The following is a 17,894-nucleotide window of genomic DNA, read 5'->3' on the forward strand; positions in this document are numbered from 1 at the left end:
AGAGATAAAATTTCAATTTATGCCTACTTTTCACCTCATCAATCGAGAAGCATATTTATCTTTGGAAATTTCGTTATCACTAGATTATCACCCAAATTGTACTTATACCCAACTTGAATTGGAATTAGTAAAGAGACAAATGCTCTTGAGCAATAAATGAATAAATAAATGGCATGTTATTTGTACATGGAAAACCAAGGAAATTCTGTTGCATGGTAAATTGATCGAAACTTTGATTCACATAATGACTATTTTTTGTTGAAAAACCTTTTCCGTTTAATGTTGAGCTTTTCTTGTTGCTCAATTTTCTTGCCATGGAATGGACTATAAATTTAGATTCATTTTGTTCGAGTCAATTCAAGTTTTCCTCATGAAATTCAAGTTGACCTTTGTACTTACCAGCAGCGATAATGTTGAATATACATGGATCTTTTTGAATTCCAGCCGAGTTTTCAGCTTGACATATAACTGAACCATAATCGAAACGTGATTTTGGCTCGTAAAGAGCAACACTTTTGGTACCATTTGATGTAACATTTGTTATAACGTGACTTTCATGGGAATTGTTGAATATCCATTTAAATTTAACCTCAACAGGATCAGACTCGACTTCACACAAGATTCGAACCGATTCATTGCGAGAAACTCCATAAGTTAGCCGTTGATTGCTCTTACAAATTGGTGAAACTAAATTACAATTCAAGTTCCATTTCCATCCAATTGAACCATTCCAAGTCGAAAAGGTTATTGCAAAAGAAAAGAGAAAAAAATCGAAAATTTAGTGACATTTTCATTCGAGATTCATGGTCAGATTTTTGCGTGAAAACAGTGAAAAGAAAACAAAGAAAATTGGAAAAGTTTGATTATGATTGAAAGAGAAATTGAAAGATCAAGAATAAAGCTATAAAAATGATTCGATTCAAGATTCCCAGCTGAATTGTTCTCGATTTACAATGAAAATGTTGGAATAAAAGTGAGCCAAAACATTTCTCCTCAGGCAATTAGAGTGTTTATTTTGTCTTGTCTGATAAACATTGATTGAACTGTTTGCTTGCAATGAAAGGCAAAAGTTCAACATTTGTAATTAAAAGGCAACTCAGTTGCAACCAATTAACACAAGTTTGGTGAGAAGAAAATGTTCATCTGAAAAAAAACAGAATCAACATTCGACACAATTTTCGACAAATGAATAACTTTGGTGAACCTAAATTATGTTTATTCATTTCCGTAGATGAAAGGAAAATGTAGAAATTTTGCATTTCTGTTTACCTTTGTATTAACTTTGAAAACTCGAATTTTTGGTGTTCTTCTTTTAAAGAAAATGTTTCATGTTTTATCTCGAATTCAACAGTTTAAACAGAAATATTGGTTTCCATCAAGTTTACCTTATCATGTTGTTCAAGTTTATTCAGAACAACAATCAAATTGTTGAACAAGCAAAATAACAAATTGGTGAACATTTAATGTAAAGAAGAAGAAAAGGTTTTCTCAAGATTTTGGTTAAACAACATTTTATTATTATCATTATTTCAAGCTTAACTTATTCTTGTTTATTGATAATACTCGTTACCATTTGAGTTATCTTTTTCATTCTCTTTGTGTGTTTTCCATTCTTATTACATGAAATTGATGAGGGAAAATGCAAAAATGAAAACAAATTTGGAAGGGAAAAAGAAGAGAAAAAGAAAATGCGCCAAAAATAAATCCAAACTGGGAGGGAAAAATATGAATATCAAGGAGATTTGAGAAGTTCAGAATATTTCGTTTTCTTTTTGCATGTAGAAGGAAATCGTATTGAACCTAAATTTATTATCTATTTTTATATATTGATTTCAATTTGATATTTAATAGAATGAAATGTTGGAGCGAATAAAGAAAAAACAGTGAAAACCATTCAGGTAATGTTGAAATATTATTCAATATGGAAAAGTTTCAATTCGCTATTCTTTTCGATTACAAAATTGATTGAAAAGTTTTGTTGGTTTGACCATTAAATTGCTAATGTTTCAAGAGAATCGCTTTTCCATTATCATCTATTGATTGTTGCAAAACTGAAAAACAAGTTGAGATGAAATGGTGAAGCAAAAATTTTGAGAAAAGAGAGAAAAAACATTTTTTTCCATTTTGAGTGATTTTCCCATTTTCTAAGTGACCATCAATACATTTCCTCTGCTTAGGTTATTCAAAGTTTCAAATCGCAAAATTTAGAATGAATATGCACTTAAAGGGAGAAGAAGAAAAATTTGCTCAAATTTCGAGTTTTTACGAGATTAAAATGAAAACTCGGGAGAATTCATTTCACCGTAAATGTCTAGTTTTAATTTAATTACGATCTTTTGCATCACATAGCAATGAACCGGCGTAAAATAATGAGCAAAAAGTTACGATTAATGAGTCAATTTCATGATGTGCTGAGCAATTTTCTGTGTCATTGTGAGCTGTGATTGGATGCAATTTTCGTTTAAAGAAATGCTTCAATTAGAAAGTTTACTTGGATCGATGAATTTGGTAACAATTTCCAAAACTCGAACCTAAAAGAGAGAGCAACAGTTGTCTGAAAAAAGTAAATCAATAAAAGAGTCGAGTTTTGACAACATTTTTCTCACCAAATTTTCCAAAATTCTAGTGACTTTGCTAGTTACGAATTCAAAATTTTCTTCTTTTGGCACATTCTTTTCCAGAAGTGACACAGTCAGTTGTGCGCCTAAAAATCGAAGTTTGAAATCGAGCGAAATTTGGAATTCTATTGCTGCCTAATTATGACAAAAGTTTTTTTCTTTCGATGTAACGTTCTGCTGCAAGAACACACGAAACTTTGCCGATTGGTGTGGAGAATAATGAACCAGCCGATGGAAAGTAGAAAACTTTATTTGCGAAAAAAAAGTTGGATGAGATTCTACTGTTGACCATTAACGATACATTTGAATGGACATTCTGTTCGAGAAGAACCTTTCAAAGTTGATCAAACAGCTCAAATCCAACAAGGTAAACATGAAGGAAGCAAAAAGCTTTTGAACATAAAGTGAAGCAAATGAAAAGTTAGACAATGAAATGACCTGAAAGCAACTTCTTTTTATTCCCATTCAAAGGTTATCATTTTTTGTGTTGCCAACAGTTTTGCTTGGATAGTTATAAGTTACCAAGAAAAGGATGGACTTGGAAAGGAAATTTGTTCAACATAAAAGTGGTCATTTGTCAATTAAATGATTGATATCAATCTTCACATTCCTTCATGTCTTGCACAGAAGACTAGAAAAGAATTATGTATTTTCCTTTTCATGTCAAACCAACGAAAATTCAATTCTTTCATTTTACCCTCGTTTAACACAGACACTCACTTTTACCATGAAATGTTGTAATATTGGATTAAAATCATCATCATCATCGACGAAAAACCAAAACATGCTCATTTCTCAATCGTCAGGTTCACAAGTTTTCTGCAAACTTTCATCTTCGCCAAAAATTTTCACCTCTTCACATAATTGTCACCATATTTACCTGTAATAAGAGAAGAAAAATTTTTCTTCTTTCACGGTAACTTCATCTTGCAAATCAATTGTTTGGAATCAAATGATTCACTATAAGATTTAGTTCAACTGATTACACCGAAAAACAAACTCGTCATTTATTTACTTTGACCCTGCAAACAATCTGATTGTGAAAATGTTTGGAATGCAGTAAAAGTGTGCTTTTTCACTTTTACCTTTTACTTTCACATCACTGGCCACAACTTCAATTCATCTTTGATTCATCAGAAATCATCTTTTTTGACAAGAAAAAGTCAAGAGTCAATGTTTTTATCACAAATAGAGTCAAGCCTTGCAAGTGAAAACACGAATAATAGTGTAAGAGAAGAAGAAGAGAAAATCAAAGAACCTTTTCTCTCTCTCTCACTGCATATTCATCTTCATCTTCAATCTTGATCCATTCTTCTTGAAATGCTTTATCTGAGTAATAATATTTCACCAAGGTAGGCAGAAAATGAAAACAAAGCAGAAGCAGAGAAAAAGAGAAGAGCAGAAAAAAACGAAAAAGAAAAGTGCACATCAACATTTTCCATTGATAACCATGGAAACGATAAATCAGTAGCTTCCAATGTGAGAAGAAATTTATCACCATTTTGTTCGCGCTTGATTCATTTTTGGGTGAAAATGCAAAAAGGTGAAATGCAGAAAAAAAGGCAAGAAAAAAGTTGTTGTAAACAATAATGATAATATCCAAAGTTGAAGTATAAAGTTGAATGTGAAAAATGAACTTGTAATGTAAGTAAAGGGAACAAGAAATGCAAGCATTTTGTGATTTATTTAGTTTACAAGTTTTTTTCAGGGAAAAAAAAGTTATCTCTTGTAAAGCTGACAGGTGTCTATGAATTTTGCAACACTTTTTTGCTTCTACTGCTTTGTCTGGTTCATTACAGCTCCTCTTTACTTTGCATTATTTTCACATGATTTCATTTCATTCCATTTAACTGTATAAACTGTTGATGGATGATAATTTACATAATTGTGTCCACTAATGAACATTTCAGATGGATATGTTTTTTGCTACCTTTTTCAACTTGCTTGCAAATTGAACATTTCCATGATAAATGTCAGAGTAAAATGTTTTTACATCGGGAAAAAGGTAAAAACATGAATACAATATTAATTTTCAATTATGCAAATCACAAGTTTGTTGCACAGATAAATTGAGTTCAGTTTTTGGCAACTTTTGTTTCCCTTCTCTTTAAACAGATCAATCAATGGAAGGCAATTTATTTCAATGAATGTCATTAATCTTTATTTGCCTTTCATCATTCAACTCGCCAAATTTAATTTAATTTATCTCATCTAAAACCTCTTTATTGTTTCAAGATAATAATTCATTTATTTTGTAAATTTATTATGCGATATATTATGAAAAAAGTCAGAAAGCCATTTATTTGAACAATTATGATAAAGACTGGGATTCTAATTATTTTTCAATTTCAAGAGCTTTACTCAAATCATTTAGAAAATTACAAAAATTTAGCTTTTTTGTGGAAAGATATGGGGTTACAACTTTTCTTACCTGTAACCACCGAAATGATAAGGTAAGTAATGGCTTGGGCACTGCATCGAGAAGATATGAGATATAAACTCGAAGGCGAAGCTCGAGGACTTTATCTTACAACTTATGTGGTTTAACTGATGTGTAATCTAATCTCATCACTTAATTTTCAAAACAAATGGCTTTTCCATTGCTTTCAATGGTTCTTGTTTTCATTTTGGGTTATCAGTTATGCCTTTACATACAAAAAAGTGACTTTTTTATCAGGTCTAATCACTCTCTTTATCATTGTCTTTAGAGCGAACTGTGCTTAGTTTATGCTTGTTAGTGAACTATCAAGTTGACCAACTTCAAAACAGTTCCAGTTTATGCAATCATTTGGGTAAATACTGGTTACCTCCAACATATTGATTCAACTCGAAAGCATGAGATAAAACAACCGGGCTTTGCCCTCGAGTTCATATCGAGTGGTTTAACTACTAAATTTTTTCAACTTTGAGCGGAGTCTTAGTGGTTTTTAGAGTCTAGCTCACGATGCACAGGAGGCTAAATTATGAAGTTATAGCCCGGAGTCTTGAGAAATCAAAAACTACGCTTTGAAACTGAACAAATTATTTTGTCAAACTTTTAACTAATGCACTGTTTAGCATAATACTCTGAAAATTTACATTCACGAGTTTAAACTGTACAGCATTAGGGGCTCTTTAGTTACATCCGATGAAACTAACACTCGTCTTCAAAATGATTAACGCGAGTTCTCATAAGTAGTTTAGGTCTCATTATTATTCCTCATTTAGTTTGAGATTGTTTTAAATCATGAGTCCTTGCAGTGTATACCTTTGACCGCTCGGTGATCTTGAACTAAATCTTGAAATACTATTTACTTTGGGCTCTTTAGCGAGTTCTTTTATTTCGGCCAACAATATCCATTTGTGATTTTTTCGCTAATACATTTTCCTAGGAAAACTTTAACTTTAGATGACTTTGAAGGTAAATATATTTCGTTCTTGACATGGAAATTACTACAAATGATTTTATTGATGAGAAAAGAAGAGATCAAAATGATTATCAAAAAAAGATCATACACTGAATTTGAACTGGCGAAAGGAAGAATGAAAAGCTCATCCATCTTGGGCAGCGTTTTTAGCTATAAAATATGTTTTCTTTGTCATTTCTTTTTCTTTTATTTTTTCTTCGTTTCATTATTTAATCTTTAGTCTCTGAATGAAGGAAACAACTACGATTCCAAGCACGTACATTTCATCATCCATTTCATCATTTATCATCATTTTCACTTATCAATAAATTCTCAAAGCTTTCATCTTCTTATCCAATATAGATTTTCACTTTTCTTTGCACCCAATTCCTTGCAACTGATTCCAACGATTTCATCCAATGCTAACAATAATTATATCGAAATTCATCAACGATTACAACTCAAAAGAAATTCATTTTCCTAAGTTCAGAAGGAAAGGCAAGAAAAAAAAGTTTCAAACATAAATATTGAAATAGAGATTTTAAAAACTTCTGGAAAATAAAGATGATTCTAATAAATGTTCAACTGCGAAAAAAGGATTCAATTACTTGGAATAACGTTTAACCACTTGAAACAAACGTTTGGATGAAAAAATTTGACAAACAATAAGAAACGAAAAGTAAAATTTGTTGATGCAAAATGATGATAATTTTACCATTCTTTCCTTGCTCTCTCTACCTTTAACAGGAAAGGATAAAAGGTAAATCATTGACCTGAAATGATATTTCACGATGAAATGAAGAAAACAGGAAAAGATTTGCTTTTCTTGCATAAAATGCTCTTTTGTTTGTCAAGAAAAATTCTTGTGAATTTGGTTTTTCTTCTCTTCATGATCATGTTGCTTTACCTCAAAATTAGCTTGCAAATTTAATCAACAATCAATGTAATCTTGACTTTGCTTTTGTACCTTCCCTTTCAACCTGTTTAGACAAGAACAACTTTTCATTTTAATTTTGACAAGAAAACGTTGAGATGAAATTATCATAATGAAAAATGTTGAAATTTATCCTTGACAATGACAAAAGCATTTGCATCTGATTCAAGCTATACTCACCCATTGAGTATCTTGCTCCTCATTGCCATCAGCAGTAAAATCAGTTTTACTTTGCTTTTTTTTAATAAACACTTTTCATGAGAAAAAACACTGCGATTCGGAATTTTCATTTCAATTGATTTAATTTGCCATTCAACTGTTGATTCATTAGAATAAAATTCGTAACAAAGTAACAGTAAAGAAGTGCAAATGAAAATATTAGTCCAATAAGGGTGTCCAAAATTTAAATGCACAAGAATATTGTGCTATCCAATCAAAATTGCCAAAAGCGAAACATTGTAGCATTAAAATAAATACTTTATCCAAATGGCTCGAGTTGATAGTCGAGTAGTAACTTGGATGCTTATTGTACTGATTATTAATAACCGTTTAGTGCCATTGATTGAGTTTTGGTTCGAGATCAAGAAAGGTACACATCATTAAAACTTTTAACCTTATATTTTTGTTTGCATGTAAAGTTGGTTAAGAGTAGATCACACGTGTCTTTCAAAGCTTGACTTTCAGGAAAGTCAGCAGATCCTCTATCATTTGAATAGTTTGATCATCATTCTGTTGAAAAAACAAATGACTAATAATAGTCTGAAGGAAATAAAGGAAAACTGTATAATGAGATACATTAATTGTTTGTTCATCTTTAAATTCGCGATGAAAATAAAAAACAGATTAATGAAAGTTAAAAATTTTCATTAAAGATCGAATCTTCACATATTGGTTACTTGAATCTGTTCCTTAGATTTTTCTATTTCAGCAGATGACAGGTTAACCTGTTAGATTAATAAGCTTAAGCCAGGCCAAAAATCGATATGGCTAGAATGGTGAAAATAAGCTTTTAAAATTTAGGATTTCATTTTCATTGGTATGAAATAATTTTGTCTAGAGTGATTCGGAAGCTAGTAAAAAGATGTAAACTGTGATGAATGCAGAGGTAAAACTTTATACTGATATTACTCACTGTTTGCCTAAAACTAAGGTGATCCAAATAAAGAAAATGATTAGAGCTCTGATGATCTTGCTGAAAGTCAAGCTTGACTACATAATTTCAGCTAATTAGACTCAACCACTCTAATAACTATCAACTTCAAGGATAAAATGCAAATTTAAAGTCTGAATGGTGTTTAAACATATTTAGCAGCAAGTTTCAAACATTTCTGGCCTCATACTGAAAAGGATAGACCAATCGCTAGTACAATGCGTGTCATTGTTTATCGTCTTATCAATTGGACTTAATTCAGTGCTATTTAGTTGAATGATCATAACTCATTAAGACTTTAATAGTTTCAAATAAACAATGACTAATCGTAGTGGGAATTACGTTAGAATAGATGAATAGAATAGTGAAACACTCATAATTATTCGCAAAATGTTCCGATAGATCTCATTACAAGTCAATATTGAGAATCGAGCCTGAGCTCTGTTTTTAAAAAGTGAAAATTAAGAAGCTTTTCCTTATATTTTCTAAGATTCTTGGTTTTCAACCTCCAATGCTCATCTCTCAATTTCACCATATTTCACTGAAAGCTTATCAAGTCGTTTTTCATACAAAAATACAAAGTGTCAGGGGCAAAGGAAATAACTTGCGAATACATTAGAATCTCGTGTCCGATTTATTTGGTTACTCATGGAAAAGTTACAAATCTTATTCAGAGTCAATTATCCGTTAATTTTGCTTCTTTTTCATGTCAAATCATGAGTTGAATGGCTAATTGGAAAGGAAAAGCATTTGCTGAAAAAAAGGAAGAAACCATCAAGACGAAGCCAGGGAGAAAAAAGCTAACCAAAATCAAGCAGCAAAGTGAAAATGAAAAAAAGGGAAAAATGTTATCCTTCCATTGAACAAGAAGTGGAAATTGTGTTAAGATAATTGAATAAATTTCAGGTATTTAGTCTCATGAAGTGCTTCTTCCTCTTTTTTCATAATTAGTAAACTTAACCACAGTTTTATCCTAGCCATTAAGCCGATTCCAAATTGCTATTGAAAGAATCGAGAAAATATAATGCATAAAGTCATTTCACTTTACCGAATCTTTTTGCAAAAAAATTGAATAAAGTTTGAGATAATGCGACAAGATTCTGTGAGGAAAAGGTTGAAAATTGAATTTTACATGGCAAGAGACAAGGTTGCTCTCTTAAAGAGGGAAAATAGTTTAAAGGTTATTCACAACAAGGTGAGTTAACAAGATGTGTTTAGAGACAAGAGAGGAAAAAAGAGGTTTACTTTTGAACACAATATTTTGATCAGTTACGATGAAAACAGATTCACTGGAGTGATGTCAAATTGGATAGATTCAACTGCCATGATCAATTTGAACCGCCATGCATGGGGTTACATGGGTTGACTTTGAAACAGTTTATCCACAGATGAGGTTGACCAATGAGATTAATGATGAGAAAGACAACAAGAAAATAATGATTCAGCATGAAAAGTTATCGATAAAGAATTGAAATAGACTAAAGTAAACCATTGAGAGTACAAAAAACTTTAAAATGCAAAACAATCAATCAATTGACTTTGAAGATGAAGGAACAAGAAATTTTTCAAATTTGAAAACCTGAAACAAGATGAACGATTTTAAAACGAAAAAATGAAACAAATGAAAGATGAACCTTTCAACTCGAAATTCCGAGTTTAGAAAAAGATTTCAAATTTTCGATCAAAAAATTATTTTCCTCAACGAAATTGCATATCGAAGCTGAAATGATAAATAAAAATGAGCTGAAATTGAATATCGAACTCCAAACTTTCATTATCATGTCTTTTGAAACAAGTTTTGTTGGATTTGGATTTCAATTTTGAATTCTTTCATTAACAAGTTGAACAAATTTTTAAGTTGCTCGTAATTGAATAAAATTCAAAGCTAATTCATTTTACGACTTCATGAGAAAACTCGATTCCACAATTATTCAGAAAATATTGAATCAACAGAGTAACAGATTTTCCCTTGTCACACTCTTTAACCCTTTAATTGAAATTGAATCTTTTTTCTCTTCTTCTCTATCAACTACCAATCTACATGATAGATTGTGATAAAAGATGAACCTTTTGAGCAATAATAATGCATTCTCAAGTCATTGCTCTTGAGCTATTTTTCATTTCATCCTCTGTACTTTCCAATAAATCAATTTCATTCCATTACTTATCTTTTATTCAATCAAATTATATCATTTTTATTGGGTCAATTCCATTTGTTTTTCTTGAACATCATTTCTAGATTCATCATCATGCACACAGAATCAAGCACACAAAATGTTTATAAAAGGAGCAAAAAGAAGCTTCCAAAAAAAGAAGAAGAAAAAAAGTAAAAGAAGAAAAAAAGAGTCAGAATTGAAATGATATTACATGTTAACTTTCCATTTCTTTTCATTCATCACTTTATAAACAAAAGACAGAAAACGATATTCTTTATTTTTTCGCTCACTTGATTCTTCTGTTTATTTGAGCTTTAATACGTTTGTTTAACATTTTACTTTGACTTGCTTTCAGCCTTGTAACAATATTCATAATTTTTCACTTTACCAACATTCAAATTGTCAAAATAAAGGTTCGAGGGAAACTCGAAAGATAATGATGATCAATATCGAGTTTGTCATTTTGATGATTCCAACTGTTTAGTCATGTTTCGCCTTCATTGTCTTCACTTGTTCATTGATCCATTTTCATAGTAAATTATAATCTTTCAAATGTCAAAATAAATGTATCAGCCAATTTAAAATTCACTTACACTTCATCATTCAATCAATTTTTTTGCCTTTTTTTCTCGCTTCATTTTCTTTGCCATTATTTCATTATTAATAATGAAACAAAATCAAACTAAATAAAAGTTCAGAAAAAAATACGAAACTTTTTTTTACTCTTCTTTTTCATTCACTTTTTTTAATAAAAAAACAATCAGTCAAAGCATGAAGCGAATGGAAGGGAAATTCAATAGTAAAATCTGTTTTCTGATCATCTTTTCATTTCTCAATAAGTTCATCATCGAGTTTAATATCATGATCAACTCTGCCTTTTCATTTGTAAAGTGAAGAAATTTTCATGAGTAAAAAAAGTTGAAGAATATTTTGCTCCAGATTAAATCAAGTTTTACTTGTTATTCCAAGTTTACTGTTTATTCCAAATTCAGAGAATCGAGAGTGGGAATCCTTTTCAAAATTCTTGGGTCAATTTACTTTTTGCTCTCTTTGAATGATCACTTTGGTTCAACTTTAAAAATTGATTGAGTCGAGTTTCTCAATGTTGGAAAATAAATGAGACTATAACCATGGACATGACATTTCTCATCAAATTATGAGAAGAAATATTTTGAATTGAAAGAATATTGTTGATAACATATTCTGATGACTTTATTTTGCTCTAGTTTCTCGTTTTTTTTCCTTCTCGACTTTTTCCATCCTTCTTCAATCAAGTCACAACAATTGAAGGGAAAAAATGAAGATGAGTTGAGAGAGGAAAAACCATTATAAAGGCCAAAATGAATATATTTAAGGCCAAGATTTTAAAGCGTTGGAACAACCATTTGGCAGTTGAGTGAATAGACCATCTAACCATTTTATGAAAGTTTGCTTTCGCTATTTTTAAACATTAAACTTGTTCGAAGTGTACTTTGTAATTTTCCATAAAAGTTAGATCTTTAATGTTTGCATTTTACGACTAAACCAACTTGAAAAGGTCCAAGTATGATTCGGTTAAAAATTTCGTCGAATACGAAATGCATGATGGCTCGAGTTTCAGTTTAGTATTGAAATTTTCAACGAAGCTGATAGTCGGTAGTTTGCTTTGGTATGAAAATGAATAGTTTGCTATTTTCGTTAGCCGTGATACACATGGTCAAATTGCCTGGCAATTCTTGGAAACTGTACTTGGGCCAGTTTGACTTATGATATTATATTTAACATAAACTTATTACTTTTTAATTGCATCTAAAGTTTTAATTCTTCGGAGTGTTTCTTTAGTTTGATTAACTCGACAACTGTAACATTTTACTGTAGCTGGCATCTTATAAAAACAAGCATCATTTTGCTGAAAGAGATATTTCTTCGTGAGCATCACTTTTGGGTCCACAGTCTTAATTCAGATAAACTCGCAGAGAATCCTTTTAACTTTTCTGAACTATTAAGTTTAGAGCCACAATAAAAGCACCATGAACGTTCTATCAAATTTAGTTGAGGTCTTACACTTGTGTATAGCGAGTTCCGATTTAGTTCACTCGAAAATAACGAGTTCCTTAAAAGTCTTTAGTTGAGAGTTATTTGCAAGCTAAGACATGAAATTTGTCCAGTAAATTGTGCAGATCACAACCATACTGTATCAGGAAGCATTCCTGACGAGGAAACTAGAGACAAGCTGGCATTAGGCCACGATCAAGTAAATAAGATGGTAACATTGGATCAGACCTTGAACAGCAACATGGTCTAAGGATCCAGAATATTGCACTGAAGGTTGCTTATTTTCCCTGCTTTGCCTGTGGATGTCATTTGCTAGAAGTATGATTCTGTTCCAGTGGATTATTCTGCTTCAAATGACTATGGAAATTCACTAGTGGAAAACTACGAAGAAATGTAACTCACTTCTGCTAGTTTATTCCCTCTTAACGATGCAACTAAATTTCGATCATCAATCATTTAAAAGTTATAAGTCTCATTATTTGAATTTTTCACTTTTAGCACTTCGAACAGCAAGTGATTAGAAGGAAAAACTATTGAATAAATTTGTGTAACCAATAGGCTTTGTGGCCAATGAAACTAATACTTGTTCTCATGACTGTTTTGTTTCAGAATTTTTCATCATTTAATTCCAATGGAACGGGAAACAATGATTACCAGGCAAAAATCACTTTGAAATCAATGAAAGTTCAATCTATTAGAATTACCATTGAACTGAAAGGAAAGCTGTTCATCATTGGTTTCTCCAATTTGTCAGATCAATAGTTTGAATAAATCAATAGTAAAAGAAAGCGATGCAAATACAAAAGGCAATCATCATGTATCATGAAACCAATCCAATAAGCTTGTTAAATAAGCGCAACTCCAGAAGTTGATTAGGGAATGAATAATTGGCGATTGAAAGGGAAAAGCAAGTTAAATGTTGAAAAATGATTGGCACTCTCAATGAAGCAAATTATTTCTCAATTTGTCAAGTTTTTCCTTCAAATCCCTTTTTGCTCTCTTCCAAATTGATAAGTTAATTTGTACCTGAGTTACCTTGAGTTATTGACAAATTGTAAAAGGTGTTTATCATTTCTCTTCGTTTTTTTATTATTTATATAAAAGCCAATTTGGCTACACTCCAAAAGGCCAATCACAAAGTTCTAAGTTGGTTTATTTTTCATCTACTTCTTTTCACCCAATAATGATAACTTTTTCTTCTTCTCGCAACTTTCCTTTATTTGATAAATTCTGATACCAAATGATAATGGACTGGTACAAGGGAGTGAAAGTGAAATGAAGCAAACAAGGCAAGAATTGGAGAAAAGTGAATTGCAAAAAGAAGAAAAAGGATGAGAAAAAAATCTGTAAAAAAGATGAGAATTGAAAAGAAGAGGAAAAAAAAAGTTTTTGTCAGAACAAAAAAGAGAGTAAAACAAGATTGTCTCTTTCAATATTGAAGGCAAAGATGAAGAGAGAGAGAAGCAAAAAAGGATGAAAATGAGTGAAAAAAACGAACATGAAAAGTGATGAAAAATGAAAAAACTATTGGTACTGTTTGATGGGAGAATGAGGAAAAAGAAAAATGTTGGAATCTGAAACGGAAATGACATTCTGAAGGAAGTGCTAACGAAAATGAATAAAGGCAAGAGTGGCGAGAAAAAAATGTTGATAAAAACTATTGATACGAAATCGATACATTTTGGACTTGGAATGAAGAATGAAAATTACAGACAAAAAAATGTATAACAAGTTGGGAGGTGAAGAGAAAAAAAGAGTTTTTCGAGAAATTCATTTTTGCTTGTTATCGATTTACTGTGAAAAGAAGTTTTTTTTAATGATATCGAAGCTTCATATCATGCAAGAGTATCATGAGAAAATGTGAGTTTCAGTAAGAAAATGTTGAGAAAAAAGATGAAAAAGAAATGGAAAAATGTTGAGGTGGAAATTCAATGTTGGATATTTAATTCTGGATAATGCTTTGATTATCATTGAAACGCTTTCCTTCATTTTCAAGTCAATTTTTACTACTTTTCATTGTTTCTCTAACTTCTATTGAAATGTTTCCCATGAGTTTTGAAGGGAAAATGAAATCTGTTGAATTGTCTGTTATTCAATTTGAAATGTTTCAAAATGAAACATTCATCAACTCTTTGTATTCATCTTTGATTGGATTCAAACTTTTGATTCGTTCAGATTGAGTTTTGTTTCTCATGAAGTTTGGATTCTTTTTTTGCTCAGTGTTAGTGAATCAACAATCTGATGTTTATTTTGAGAAAAGCAAATCTTTCAAGTGGACTTTATTGTAGGTGAGAAAATGAATTTGAAAAAAGTAATCATTTTTTGATCCTATTTACTGTGTATTGGATTAAAGTTTGGGTTAATCATTGACCCATTCATTTGATGGACACAACCAAGAATGGACAGCAAAAAAGTGTCCAGACTTACAACTTTTTTTTGTTTCTTCTCATTGATTCTCTTCTTATTTTTTTCTCTTGCTTCCTTCGTTCCTCCTTTTTTTCTGCTATATCAATGTTTATCATCGTTATTGTTCATGAGATTTTCTCCTCAAATCCATCTTCTTCTCCATTACTTGTAATTCTTTGCTTCACTTGGAAAAGAAGAAAATATTCTCATTGGCTTTGTCCATCTCATTTTAGTTCTTTGCCTTTTCTTTCTTCCTTTGCGATTTAATCTTTTTCACGTTTATCCTATAGATAGTGATAATCGATCTCATGAAACAGATCTTCCAGAGAGAATTAGAAACTTTCGACTTATTTAGTGTTCTTATGCCCAGCATTTCAACAAACGGAGTCGAATTACTGTTCACCGAATTGAAAGATCTGAAATGCCAGAGAATTTTCACTTCAAAATGTAAAATAATACTGCAAATGTTGGCTTCCATGTCAATTTAAATGATGAATGTCTGAATAACTTACTCTTTCAACGACCATTTATCCTAAAATGAATAGATTTGAACAGTACTAATAATGAAGATCAAATGCTTTTCAAGCAATGCTGCACAATTGAATTGAGCTTGCAAATGAGCAAAGTGTCACTTTAGGTATATTCGGAGAAAATTTAGTAAAAAGTTCTAACATCTTTGAGCTCTGTTGAAGTTTCCATTTGTTTTGTGATTCTTGAGACGTAATATTTGGATAAAATTCAAATGACTAGTACAAACAACTGAATATAGCATTGAGTCTTATAATACATTGATCTTTGATCGATGTCCAGCATTATAGCACAGAAGTAATTAGTTGTAACATTTTTAGTTGACGAGCTTAGAAACCGTGAAACGAGGCTTCTATCAAATCGTTAGTATTAGCAGTTCAGTCACTCATTAAGAGAGCTTATGGTTGTAACCTGTGTAGATAAATTATGCTACTTTTATGGTACCATAATTTATCCACACAGATCAGTAAGAGAAAACGATGAAAGAAGTCAGTGATTCACAAAAAGACGGTCTTGATGGATTTTCATCGGCTTCAAACATTCACTTTACGCCAGTAAAAAGACTGCGAATTGCGCGTAGTTTATTTTGAGCATTTTCGCGTGATTTTGTACACAACTTGAGATTCTTTTTTGAACTGTATCTTTTGAAGTTTTCGTTTCCCTTGCATGTGCTTTTCAATTTTGACATTTCAAGATTGAAAAATGATCAATGATTGATGTCTTCTCATCTGAATGGGTGAGCAATAAAAAAAGGTCGTTCTTGTCATTCCGCTGGAAATAATATTGTTTAACTATAGATTATTCCATTAGATTTCATGATGATGTTGATGATGGTGATGACAATAGGTGATGATAAATGTTTATGTTTACAGAAAATTATCTTTCGCTAAACGACTGAGAATATTTTTCCTATTCTTTCCATGTTTCCGAGTCAATCATATGCTTTATTATTATACCAAATCAATGGTCATTTAAGTGGTCATTTGCTACAATTTATACATAATCACAGAAGAAAAAGAAACGACTAAACAAACTGAATGTAGAGTGTGTCAAAAAACGAAGCAGCATTAATATAATGAAGATGATGAAAGAAGCAAAGATTCAGTTTTGATCCGGTGAAGATGTTTTCCTCCATTTCATCTGTTTCCAGACGATTGAAATGAGATTTTTGATTCACTAGACTGGAAATAAGCCTTTGCTTTCCAGTTAAACCAAAGGCAGAGATGGAAGGCAAAGAAAATACTTTTGGCCCTTTGCTTACTCTTAACAGCATAACTTGCAGGTCAATGCTTGATTTAACATTGACATATTTTTGTTATGTCTATTTTTGAGGACAAAAGTCGAAAAAAGGGAATCAGTTTGAACAAAAAGTCAACAGAAATGCATTTTATTAAACTATTGGTTTTCAATGAGTGAATATCTAAAAATATATCGAAAGCAAAGCAACTGCAAATAACTATTTCATGCTACATTTTGAAACATTTGAAACATTCAGCTTCTTCCAGCTGCAATATCAAAGGTAAACAACATTGAATCGTATCCATTACACGATTTAAAGAAACTCCAACGACAAAGGTTTTCGATCACAACTTGCAGAAATAACATTGAAACCTCAACGACCTTAGAACGATCTCTTGCAACATTCAGCGAATTGTATCCATGCTCAAGTCTTACTTCCAATGATGCTATTCGTTTTGTCTCAAGAGCTCAAAACTGAAGTAGAATCTCAAGTTCACTCCATAGTCACTCTAATGTCTTCTATCACACGATATGGAACCTGATGTTACAAGTAGTTTTGCATCGGCTTGATGTTAACTTGTGATGAACATCACTTTAAATTAGCTCTAACCGAAAATAAGATCTTTATAAGTTAAGTAATGTTTTCGATCAGAAGTTTTATTAGCAATCCGTTTTACTGAAGTCATATCTGATCGATAGTTAAATGAATAAAATTAAAAGTAGATCGGTTTAAAGGGTTTTTTGGATTCCTGTTGAAGGTTTGGAATATTTTCTTGTGCAAACAATTGGAATAAAAGTTAACAAAACAATTTAATTCGCTAATAGAAGTATTAAATTTGAGTGGCAAATCTTAATGTAACTTGATTCAATTTGAATTGAAAGTAAAATGTTTTCAATTTTCATTTCATTTATCATTTAATCACCCAAATCAACAACAAAATGTTTGCCCTTAACCGATTGAATACTCGAGCATTTGAAAGCAACTTTAAAATGCAATTTAAACTCTGAAAAGTTGAACAATCAATGAAAGTGTAATGGGATTGAAAAGGTGCAAAAGCAGCAATGAAAATATGTGATTAGTTTGAAGATTAATTTGCGTTAATAAGGTTACAGAATTGAACGAGAAAAGGTTGCAAAGGGTAAAGAAAAAATTGGGATTGACAGAAAGGAAGGAAAGAAAAGTCTGGTTAAATAATGAAAACTCTGAAGGTTGAGGTACTATTAGAAAAGGTATTCAATTGGAATTTTTGAGGTTCTTCTTTTTTCTTTCCTGGCTCCTATTTCATTGCTATTTTTTGGCTCTTTTTTTCTGATTTTTATTTGTATTTGGAAGAGGATCATTTGTCAGACATTATCTTGGCAGAATCAAAGGTAACCATATAATGTTGATACTTGTAAGACCACATTGTGCTGCTTGTGTCCGGTAATTGATTGACCAGGAAG

General features: G+C 31.2%; 1 protein-coding gene across 1 annotated transcript in view; it reads right to left on the reverse strand.

Moving 5' to 3' along the window:
• The window catches only part of LOC107367766 (nephrin-like), a 52,694-nt gene that overhangs the window by 16,141 nt on the left and 18,659 nt on the right, over positions 1-17,894 (reverse strand). The window contains exon 6 of the mRNA XM_015935520.3: positions 400-687. Within this exon, the coding sequence (XP_015791006.2) occupies positions 400-687 (288 nt within the window). The remainder of the gene's footprint in view (positions 1-399; positions 688-17,894) is intronic.

Source organism: Tetranychus urticae, chromosome 1 (assembly GCF_039701765.1).
Source record: "Tetranychus urticae isolate SD_2017Ah chromosome 1, NJAU_TeUrti_SD_1.0, whole genome shotgun sequence".
In the NCBI taxonomy this organism is placed as follows: domain Eukaryota; kingdom Metazoa; phylum Arthropoda; class Arachnida; order Trombidiformes; family Tetranychidae; genus Tetranychus; species Tetranychus urticae.